Below are 11,332 nucleotides of genomic sequence, written 5' to 3'. Positions count from 1 at the left end.
GAACTCGTCTCTTGAAGAGACGAGTTCCCTTGAGGACTTTTTTTTTTTTTTTTAATTTGAGAATTTTTTAAAAAAAATATTTTTTTTTCATGGGAACTCGTCTCTTCAAGAGACGAGTTCCCTTGAGGAATTGGTTTTTTTTTTTTTTTTTTTTTTTTTTACAATTTGGGAATTTTTAAAAAAAAAATATAAAGAGACGAGTTCCCTTGAGGAATTTTTTTTTTTTTAAATAATTTGGGATTTTAAATATATATATATATATATATATATATATATATATATATATATATATATATATATATTTTCATGGAACTCGTCTCTTCATGAGTTCCCTTGAGGATTTTTTTTTTAATTTGGGAATTTAAAAAAAAAAAATTCATGGGAACTCGTCTTTCAAGAGACGAGTTCCCTTGAGGAATTGTTTTTTTTTATTATTTATTTTTTAATAATTTGGGAATTTTTTAATATATATATATATTTTTATGGAACTCGTCTCTTGAAGAGAGGATTTCCCCTTTTGAAATTTTTTTAAAATCGTCTTTTGAAAAGATGATTTTGGTTTAAAAAAAAATTTATCCGTTCACCCTCTCTCTTATCTCCTAGGTAGTAAAAACTACCATATATTTGTAATAACTTCTTTTACTACAATAATTTAAAAATAATTTTTTTAAATTACCATACTATTGAGAAAAGTCCTCCTGATTTGGATGATGTAATTTGTGGTGCATCTTTACTAGTGACCCTGTATAATTTCATCCACAAAGTTTTTCAGGTTCTTGTCAGAAGATCCACCATCCTTCACAACTTCCGTGGCCAAATCCTTCCATTTCTTGGCATTGCTTCTCACCTCTTGACCCCTTTCTCCACCTCCCATGACCAATTCCAAGCACTTCTTGATCTCACCACCTTCAACTAGTCCTTCTTGGTTCACCATCACCCGTAGACCTGTCTTCCACACGTCTTCAATCAGCTTCGCGTTTATGGTTTGATCAGTCCACTGAGGAAATGCCACCACTGGCACCCCAGAAGCCAAGCTTTCTAAAGCTGAATTCCAACCACAGTGTGACACAAAACATCCCAATGACGGATGTGACAGAACTTCCACCTGAGAACACCAAGGAACTATCATCCCTAGTTGTTCCAACTCTTCAACGCAACTCAATTTATCTTCTTTCTCTTCTTCTTCGTTTTCTTTGGCTCTTATGACCCACAAGAAAGGCTGCCCGCTGTCTAGCAGTCCGCGAGCAATTTCCTCTGATTGCTGCTTTGGTAACACCGAGAGGCTTCCGAATGACACATAAATGACAGAAGATTCAGCGTTTGAGTTCAGCCACTGGATATAGTCCTTTGAACCACGGAAAATATCGCCTCCAAATGACGAATCGGATGGATCTTTTCCATCCAAGAAAGCCGATGGAAGCAAGGGTCCAATTCCCATTAACTTAAACTTATTGATAGCTCTTAGAGCCTCGGATTCTAATGCATCGAAACTGTTTACCAGTACTCTCGGGTTGCTTTCACGGTTGAGCTGCTCTAGTTGCTTCTGATGCAATTTGAGGACAAAATTGTGTGCACTTGCTTTTGAGGGCACTAAAAATGAGGGAAGATCACTACTACTGAGCAAGGGGAGCCCTGGTAATTCAATGGAAGAAGAGGAACCATTGCTCTTGTTCCCAATGAGCTCTCTATAACCATTGAAATAGTAGTAGTAGATATCAAAAACAGCGGCAGGTTGACTCCAAACAAGTGCAGATGGGAGGTGAAGGCTTCGGGCGACCTCTGCTACCCAAGGAATTAGCATACCATAGAGTAAGCAAGTAAAGGGACGACCTTCATTAGCTCTGGCCATGATGAGCTCAGTAAGAGCTGGGGACCCGAGACGCTCCAGCTCGGACATGAAGTTTTGGAGGCCGTCCCCGTGGTTGAATCGATGATCATAGCCATCCGAGAATTGTTGGGACGTCATTTGTTTGTTTGGCCCTAGTGCCTAGGCTTGAGCCTGCGCGGCGCCCAGAGTGGTCTCCCCAGGATTCGAACTCAAGTCCAAGCCTTAAGGACGTTGAGGAAGCCCTCCTGGTACCATCTGTGCTAGTATTGTTGGAATATGTGCCCATAAACAAATGAGATGTTTTTTATTTTGCTAATTATTAATATTTTTTTAAGGAATTATTTCAATATTATTGTTGCATGCATGTTATAGATGCTTTATAAATATCGAAAACCCTAGATTATTTAATTGTAACTTTAAATATTGTATATAAGTGTTATATACAAGAGGATAATATTTAAAGTAAAATAATCTAATATGTTCGTAATTAAAAATTAAAGTTGGGATCTTTAATTTAAAATTACTAGCGCGGTTCATTACATTCTGAATGAAATGATCTTATCCGGATTGTTAATAATGAGATTATTGGAATGAAAGCGCTTTATATAATTTGATTATATAGGACTGGAACACGATTAATTATGAATCTCTGATAAATTCCGTTATAATATAGAGCATTCAATATTAATCAATGATGGTCATATATGCATTGATCTTAATTCTGAGTGATTAATAGACTCCTATTTATTCTATTGTATTTTTTGACATACCGGGTAATGACACAAATACATAGTGTCAAATTCTTGGTGCATTGGAAGTATAATAAAATAAATAGCCGGGAATATTAATTTACAAGATGAAATCCATTCCTTCGTTAAGAAGTCAGATGGACGGTTCCCATAAGTATTGGTTCGAGCCTTGAATGATAAGAGCGCTCAATTTATGATTAGACCATAAATATATTATTCATTAGAGAACCAATGACACTTAAGGAGAAAGATATAATTAAAGAGGTTAACGGAAAAACCTAGCTTTAATTATGAACCGTTTATGGAGGATTGACTCATATGTAGTGACTATATCAATGGGCAATTCAAATCCTTTGAATATATTTAATTTTATAATTTTAAGAGTGCAATTCCAAATTTTTAGTGGAGTAATTTTGGAATTAATAATTTTGATTTTTTAATTAAGTTGTTAATTAATTGTCAAAATTATTGGAGCTTAAAATTATAATGTCCATAGTTCCTCTCAACGGCTCCATTAAAATTATATGAACATTTTTTTTTATGTTGGGTTGATTTTATTAGTTTGAAATTTTGAATTCTAAATTAATTTCACACAATCTTGATTTGATTTATTTATAATTTGATTATTTAAAATATTTTTTGATACAATGTGGTGAAGACCACACTTACTTGTATTCCCTAAGAAACACTTTTTAAGTGGGGATCATGGGGAGAGATATTCTCTCCCATGTTTTTCAAAATTCAAAGAAACACTTTTTAAGTGGGGATCATGGGGAGAGATATTCTCTCCCATGTTTTTCAAAATTCAAAATATGTCAGTTATTTCGTGGTATTAAAAAGTTTTTTTTCTCAATGTTTCTCGGATGATGGGATGAGAATACAAGTTTTCAATATATATTAAGTTGTGTGATAAAAAAAGAAAAAACCCAAGAATGAAAAACACCCGCTCGTTTTGAGTTCATCATTTTTTGGAGAACGTTAGAGAAAGATCCATGGTGCTTTAGAGGATTTGGAATTCTAAGATCCTTTTGGTGGAGTTCAAATTTATCAGCCTAATCGCAAGGTACAATTCTAAATTACCTATATTTGTTATTTCATTAAATTAATACAAGTATTGATCATTGAGAAAAAATTTTGAGAAAATTTTTCTGGCTTCCGTTTTTCTTTTAATTATCTGGTTTCAAAACCAACAATTGGTATCAGAGCAGGTTGATACTCTGTATTAATTTAATGAATGATTATTTGATAATCTTTGCATGGCTTTCGGTAGGCACTTTTGCATATTGATGTTTGTTTATTTTTATGTTCATGGTGATGAATGTTTGTGGGAATGGATTGGTCGTTTTTTTATTGGTTCCATGGATTTTGTTATTTTTGTAATAATTATTTTATTAGATCTTTTGTAAATAGGATTCTTGCTGTAATTCCTATTTTATAAGATCTTTTGTAAATAGGTTTATTGCTGTAATTGTAAATCGGTTTTGGGTTGAATTTTATTGAATTTGAGAAATTCAATGGAGACAACCACAATTCAAGGAAATTTGAATTTTATTGAATTTGAGAAATTCAATGGAGACCACCATCTTTCAAGGAGAAGATGAAGATGTAGATTTACAGGAAGACCCAGTTTTATTATTTGTATTTTTTTTATATTTTATTTGGGTTGTATTTAACGTCCATGGAACCCAACCATTTCCGTTTTTATATTTATAAAGTTGATGATTACTTTGTCCTGCAAGGGGTGGAGCCAAGGGATTCAAACCCATGAAGGATGGGTATTCCCTGCTAGTACCACCAGGCTATGGCTCCTGGCTGGTTATGTATATGAAGAAGGTTTATTTCATGTTGCCCCTGAACTTTATCCCTGGCTCCACCACTACCCTTGTTTTAGCATGTCATTTTAGTTAGAAAAGTGCCTACCTATTTTTGCATGTCATGCATTCATGCGTTTATTTTTATTTTATTTTATATAATGTCACAGATGACTTAATTTATAGTTTTAAATTGTTTAAAATTATAAAGGCTTAGTAATTTAAAATGTTTAAATTGTCTAAGGTTTATGAAACAATAGTTGTTTTATAAATTAAATACACCTTTTGCAATATAATGAGTGGGAGCAGGTAATATTACAATATAAACCCTAGGTCTCCACTATTAATACAACACTGTGAGTTTTTAGTAGCGCTTAGAGACACTTTGATTTTGTCCTCCCTACGGAAAGTGTCTACTAATTTCAATAACAAGGTTGTCTTCCATGAGACAGGATTTTAAGATGTATTTTAGAATTGATCTACCCTACGGCGGCAATTTCTAAATTAAATCTTAAAAATCTGATATGGTGGGTTACACTCATAAAGATATAATTAAATTGGTTAATTATTTTCTTGACTGAACTTAAAGGAAATTAATAAGTATTAGAAATATGAGATATTTTGGATAATATTTATTAATTGAGAAAGTCTCATTTTAATTAGCAATTATTTGACCTACCATACGGCCGCACTTAGTTGTGGTAATTAAAATTCCTTAGGCTGTTAAAGTATAATTTTTGGTGTATTTTATCATGAGCATTCTTGCTTCATATTTACTTTGCCTTTAATTTTCTTATGATATTTATGCAATTATTTATTGAAAATATTTCTTATTTTTGTTCAGCAAATATGTTAAACCCAATTTTCTCACTTCTCGCCTCTCAAGTTTTAACTGGTGAAAACTTTGTAAAATGGAAGAGCAACATGAACATTCTTCTCATTAATGAGAACTACCACTTTGTCCTTAAGGAAGATTGTCCTCCAGTGCCTCCAGCTAATGCCTCCAAGGTTGTCTCAGAAGAGTATAACCGTTGGATTATTGCAAATAACAAGACCCGCTGCTACTTGTTAGCAGCAATGAATGAAGTGCTTAGAACTAAGCATGAGGGCCTTGAAACTGCAAGCGAGATTATGGAATCTCTACAGCAGATGTTTGGACGCCCCTCTGAGCAGGCCCGCCACGAAGCTGTGAAAGCTGTTATGAACAGTAAAATGAAGAATGGTTCTTCAGTTCGTGAGCATGTCCTTAAAATGATTCATCACTTTAATGAGGCTGAAATTAATGGAGCTAAAATTGATGAAAAGACCCAGGTTGGCATGATCTTAGAGACACTTTCTCCCTCTTTCCTCCAATTCAGGACAAACTACATCATGAACCATAAGAAATGTAATTTGACAGAACTCCTGAATGAGCTGCAATCTTATGAGACCCTTATAGATGATAAGAGAGGCAAGGCAAATATTGCTGAGGCTAATGCAGTTGTGGAAAAGGCTTCTTCTTCAAGGAATAAGAAGAAGAGAAATGTGAGAAATCAAAAGGACAAGAAGAAGATCCAAAAGAAGAAAAGGAAGGCTGTTGAGCCTAAACCTAAGGGGAAATGTTTCCATTGCAATCAAGACGACCATTGGAAAAGGAACTGTAAGAAGTACCTTGATGAGCTGAAACAAAAGAAGAAACAAGGTAAATTAGATTTATTAGTAATGGAAACATGCTTAGTTGAGAATGATTTCTCAAGCTGGATTATTGATTCAGGAGCATCTAACCATGTTTGTATTTCTTTGAAGATGCTTGAGTCATCTAAGGATCTTGAAGAGGGAGCTTTCATGATGAGAGTTGGCAGTGGGGCAAGAGTTTCAGCGACAGCAGTTGGGACAGTACGACTGTCATTTGCTAATAATAAATATTTTTTATTGCACAATGTTTATTTTATTCCGGATTTCAAATGGAATTTGATTTCGGTTTCAAAGTTACATGAACAATTTATTTCTGTTTCTTTTGATATTGACTCTGTTTCAATCTATAAGAATGGAATGAATATTTGTTCAGGTTATGTTGATAATGGTATATATTTTGTTAAACCAATTTTCAATAATTTACTTCAAACCGAAATGTTTAAAGTCGCTGAACCAACCCCTAAAAGAAGAAAGATTTCTAATGATAAAAATGACACATATTTGTGGCATTTAAGGCTTGGTCACATTAACATAGATAGAATTGAAAGACTAGCAAAGGATGGTCCTTTGAGAGAGCTAAAAGTTGGCACTCTACCAGTTTGTGAATCTTGCCTAGAAGGCAAAATGACCAAAAGGCCATTTTCGGCTAAGGGTGAAAGAGCAAAAGTACCTCTAGAGATCATACATACTGATGTATGTGGACCTTTGAATGTCAAAGCAAGAGGGGGCTATGAATATTTCATCACATTTATTGACGATTATTCAAGATACGGATATGTATACTTGATACAAAGAAAATCCGAGGCTTTCGAAAAGTTCAAAGAATTTTGTGCTGAAGCAGAAAAACAACTTAGCAAATCAATCAAAACTCTTCGATCAGATCGAGGAGGAGAATCCTTGGTTTATGAATTCAAGGAATACTTGATTGAAAATGGAATATTATCACAGCTCACGGCACCTGGGACACCTCAGCAAAATGGTGTAGACGAAAGAAGAAATCGCACTTTGCTTGACATGATGAGATCAATGATGAGCTATTCTTCTCTGCCAACCTCATTTTGGGGATATGCATTACAAACGGCAGTATATATTCTGAACATAGTTCCATCTAAGTCAATCCCTAACACTCCCCTAGAGTTATGGAATGGTCGCAAACCTAGTTTGAGACATATTCGCATATGGGGGTGCCCTGCGCACGTGTTAAAGGGAAAGATTGGGAAACTAGAACCTCGCTTTGAGGTATGCATGTTTGTAGGATATCCTAAAGGAACAAGAGGAGGTCTGTTTTATAGCGCTCAGGATAACAAAGTATTTGTGTCAACAAATGCTACGTTTCTCGAGTATAACTATATGGCAGATTTTAAACCTAGAAGTAAAGTAGTTCTGGAAGAGTTGCTAGCTGATGAGATCAGCCCCACGCCAACAACAGTTGTTGAACGACAAAGAAAAGAAACCACTGCTCAAGATCTAACACCACCGCCACCACGACGTAGTGGGAGGGAAATAAGATTGCCCATTCGCTATCGTGAAAATGGAGAAGCACAAGTTGCAGTCACTGATGGCAGTGATGATGATCCATTGACATTCAAAATGGCGATGGATGATGTTGATCGAGAGAAATGGCAGGAAGCCATGAAACTCGAAATAGAGTCTATGTACTCAAATTCAGTCTGGGAGCTTGTAGATCTACCAGAAGGCATTAAGCCTATTGGTTGCAAATGGATCTATAAGAGAAAAAGAGGACCTAATGGGAAAGTAGAGACTTTCAAGGCAAGGCTGGTGGCAAAGGGTTTTACCCAAAAGGAAGGAGTAGACTATGAGGATACTTTTTCACCAGTTGCCATGCTAAAATCCATTAGGATTCTCTTGTCCATTGCTGCTTATTATGATTATGAGATATGACAAATGGACGTCAAGACAGCATTTTTGAATGGCCATCTTGAAAATACTATTTATATGGTCCAACCAGAGGGTTTCATGGTCAAAGACCAAGAGCAGAAAGTGTGCAAACTACAAAGGTCCATTTATGGACTTAAGCAAGCTTCTAGATCTTGGAATATCAGATTTAAAGAAGCCATAAAGTCTTATGGTTTTGAACAAAATCTGGGTGAACCTTGTGTCTATAAGCAAATAGGAGGAGATAAAGTGGTTTTCTTAGTTCTTTATGTGGACGACATTCTACTCATTGGAAATGATGTAGAATCTCTATCCAAGGTAAAGAACTGGCTAGCCAGCCAATTCCAAATGAAGGATTTGGGAGAGGCAAGCTACATTCTTGGTATCCAAATGACTAGGGATCGTAAGAATAGGCTTCTGGCATTGTCTCAGGCAGCATACATTGACAAGGTGCTTGTCAAGTTTGCAATGGAGAACTCTAAGAAAGGGAATTTGCCTTCTCGACATGGAGTTCATCTCTCTAAAGAGCAGTGTCCAAAAACACCGCAAGATGAGGAGAAAATGAGACGAGTTCCCTACGCATCAACAGTTGGTAGTTTGATGTATGCAATGTTGTGTACAAGACCTGACATATACTTTGCAGTGGGAGTGGTTAGTCGATACCAATCAAACCCAGGATTAGATCCCTGGGTAGTAGTCAAGCATATACTTAAATATCTGAGAAGGACGAGAAACTATATGTTGGTATACTCTGGTAGGGAATTGATTCCTATCGGATATACAAATTCTGATTTCCAATCAGATAGAGATTCTCGGAAGTCTACTTCTGGGGCCGTTTTCACTTTGGAAGGTGGAACCATTATATAGAGGAGTGTCAAGCAAACTTGTGTTGCTGATTCAACCATGGAGGCTGAATATGTAGTGGCTTGTGAAGCAGCTAAAGAAGCAGTCTGGCTTCGCGAATTCTTGAAAGAACTGGAAGTTGTTCCAAATATGCATGAGTCAATCAGACTCTATTGTGATAATAGTGGAGCAGTGGCTAATGCCAAAGAACCCAGGAACCATCGAAAAGGAAAACACATAGAACGGAAATTCCACCTGGTAAGAGAGATTGTCAGTAGAGGAGATGTTTTAGTTGAAAAGATCGCATCTGCGAACAACATAGTTGATCCGTTCACTAAGACTTTACCGGCTCGGAGTTTTGAGCAACATCTTGAAGGGATGGGACTTAGAGACATGTCACATTTGCTTTAGGGCAAGTGGGAGATTGTTGGAATATGTGCCCATAGACAAATGAGATGTTTTTTATTTTGCTGATTATTAATATTTTTTTAAGGAATTATTTCAATATTATTGTTGCATGCATGTTATAGATGCTTTATAACTATCGAAAACCCTAGATTATTTAATTGTAACTTTAAATATTGTATATAAGTGTTATATACAAGAGGATAATATTTAAAGTAAAATAATCTAATATGTTCGTAATTAAAAATTAAAGTTGGGATCTTTAATTTAAAATTACTAGTGCGGTTCATTACATTCTGAATGAAATGATCTTATCCAGATTGTTAATAATGAGATTATTGGAATGAAAGCGCTTTATATAATTTGATTATATAGGACTGGAACACGATTAATTATGAATCTCTGATAAATTCCGTTATAATATAGAGCATTCAATATTAATCAATGATGGTCATATATGCATTGATCTTAATTCTGAGTGATTAATAGACTCCTATTTATTCTATTGTATTTTTTGACATACCGGGTAATGACACAAATACATAGTGTCAAATTCTTGGTGTATTGGAAGTATAATAAAATAAATAGCCGGGAATATTAATATACAAGATGAAATCCATTCCTTCGTTAAGAAGTCAGATGGATAGTTCCCATAAGTATTGGTTTGGGCCTTGAATGATAAGAGCGCTCAATTTATGATTAGACCATAAATATATTATTCATTAGAGAACCAATGGCACTTAAGGAGAAAGAGATAATTAAAGAGGTTAACGGAAAAACCTAGCTTTAATTATGAACCGTTTATGGAGGATTGACTCATATGTAGTGACTATATCAATGGGCAATTCAAATCCTTTGAATATATTTAATTTTATAATTTTAAGAGTGCAATTCCAAATTTTTAGTGGAGTAATTTTGGAATTAATAATTTTGATTTTTTAATTAAGTTGTTAATTAATTGTCAAAATTATTGGAGCTTAAAATTATAATGTCCATAGTTCCTCTCAACGGCTCCATTAAAATTATATGAACATTTTTTTTTATGTTGGGTTGATTTTATTAGTTTGGAATTTTGAATTCTAAATTAATTTCACACAATCTTGATTTGATTTATTTATAATTTGATTATTTAAAATATTTTTTGATACAATGTGGTGAAGACCACACTTACTTGTATTCCCTAAGAAACACTTTTTAAGTGGGGATCATGGGGAGATATATTCTCTCCCATGTTTTTCAAAATTCAAAATATGTCAGTTATTTCGTGGTATTAAAAAGTTTTTTTTCTCAATGTTTCTCGGATGATGGGATGAGAATACAAGTTTTCAATATATATTAAGTTGTGTGATAAAAAAATAAAAAACCCAAGAATGAAAAACGCCAACTCGTTTTGAGTTCATCATTTTTTGGAGAACGTTAGAGAAAGATCCATGGTGCTTTAGAGGATTTGGAATTCTAAGATCCTTTTGGTGGAGTTCAAATTTATCAGCCTAATCGCAAGGTACAATTCTAAATTACCTATATTTGTTATTTCATTAAATTAATACAAGTATTGATCATTGAGAAAAAATTTTGAGAAAATTTTTCTGGCATCCGTTTTTCTTTTAATTATCTGGTTTCAAAACCAACAAGAATGTCACAAACTCCAACCCATCCAGGGTTGGGGATATGGACATACGGGTGCCGGCAGAGCTGCTAGTGACAAAGGTGACATGGGCACCAGCACGTATGAGGAGCTTAGCTAGTTGGAGAGAGGGATTGATGTGGCCTTGTGCCGGATAAGTTACTAGGAGGATTTGGGGTTGCATTATTTGGCTGCTGAATGGTAGGTACTGGATTATTTGCTAGAAACTTGGTAGAGCGTGGATCTATGCTGTGAATGATTGGGTGAATTTGTGTTGGGAATCGCCTTGGAACGCTTAAATAAGGCACGAAGTTGGAAGAGTGGACAGTAAATAAGATAGCTGTGACGTTTGTAGTGACGAATTTGCAGAAGTTGTGAGCACCTTTGCCTTGTGTTTTAAGACGAGAGAGTAAGCTTCTTTATATCTCTTTCTCATGAATGGACGTTGTCATGTCGGCTTGCGTAAATTATTTTTCCCCAAATTCAGCATCATGCTGAAGAC

At 34.9% G+C, this 11,332-nt stretch overlaps 1 protein-coding gene across 1 annotated transcript; it reads right to left on the bottom strand.

Annotated features, from left to right (window-relative positions):
• Positions 1-733: 733 nt before the first annotated feature.
• LOC100249837 (phloretin 4'-O-glucosyltransferase-like) lies at positions 734-11,073 on the bottom strand. The gene is made up of 2 exons (XM_010652096.3): positions 10,842-11,073; positions 734-1,952 (listed from the first exon to the last, which is right to left on the bottom strand). The coding sequence occupies exons 1-2, from the start codon at positions 11,012-11,014 to the stop codon at positions 734-736; spliced, it is 1,392 nt and encodes a 463-aa protein (XP_010650398.1). The 5' UTR covers positions 11,015-11,073.
• Positions 11,074-11,332: the final 259 nt, after the last annotated feature.

This window comes from Vitis vinifera, chromosome 5, assembly GCF_030704535.1.
Source record: "Vitis vinifera cultivar Pinot Noir 40024 chromosome 5, ASM3070453v1".
NCBI lineage: Eukaryota > Viridiplantae > Streptophyta > Magnoliopsida > Vitales > Vitaceae > Vitis > Vitis vinifera.
The sequence above is the reverse complement of the archived record's forward strand: the minus strand, read 5'-3'. Positions and strand labels throughout refer to the sequence as shown.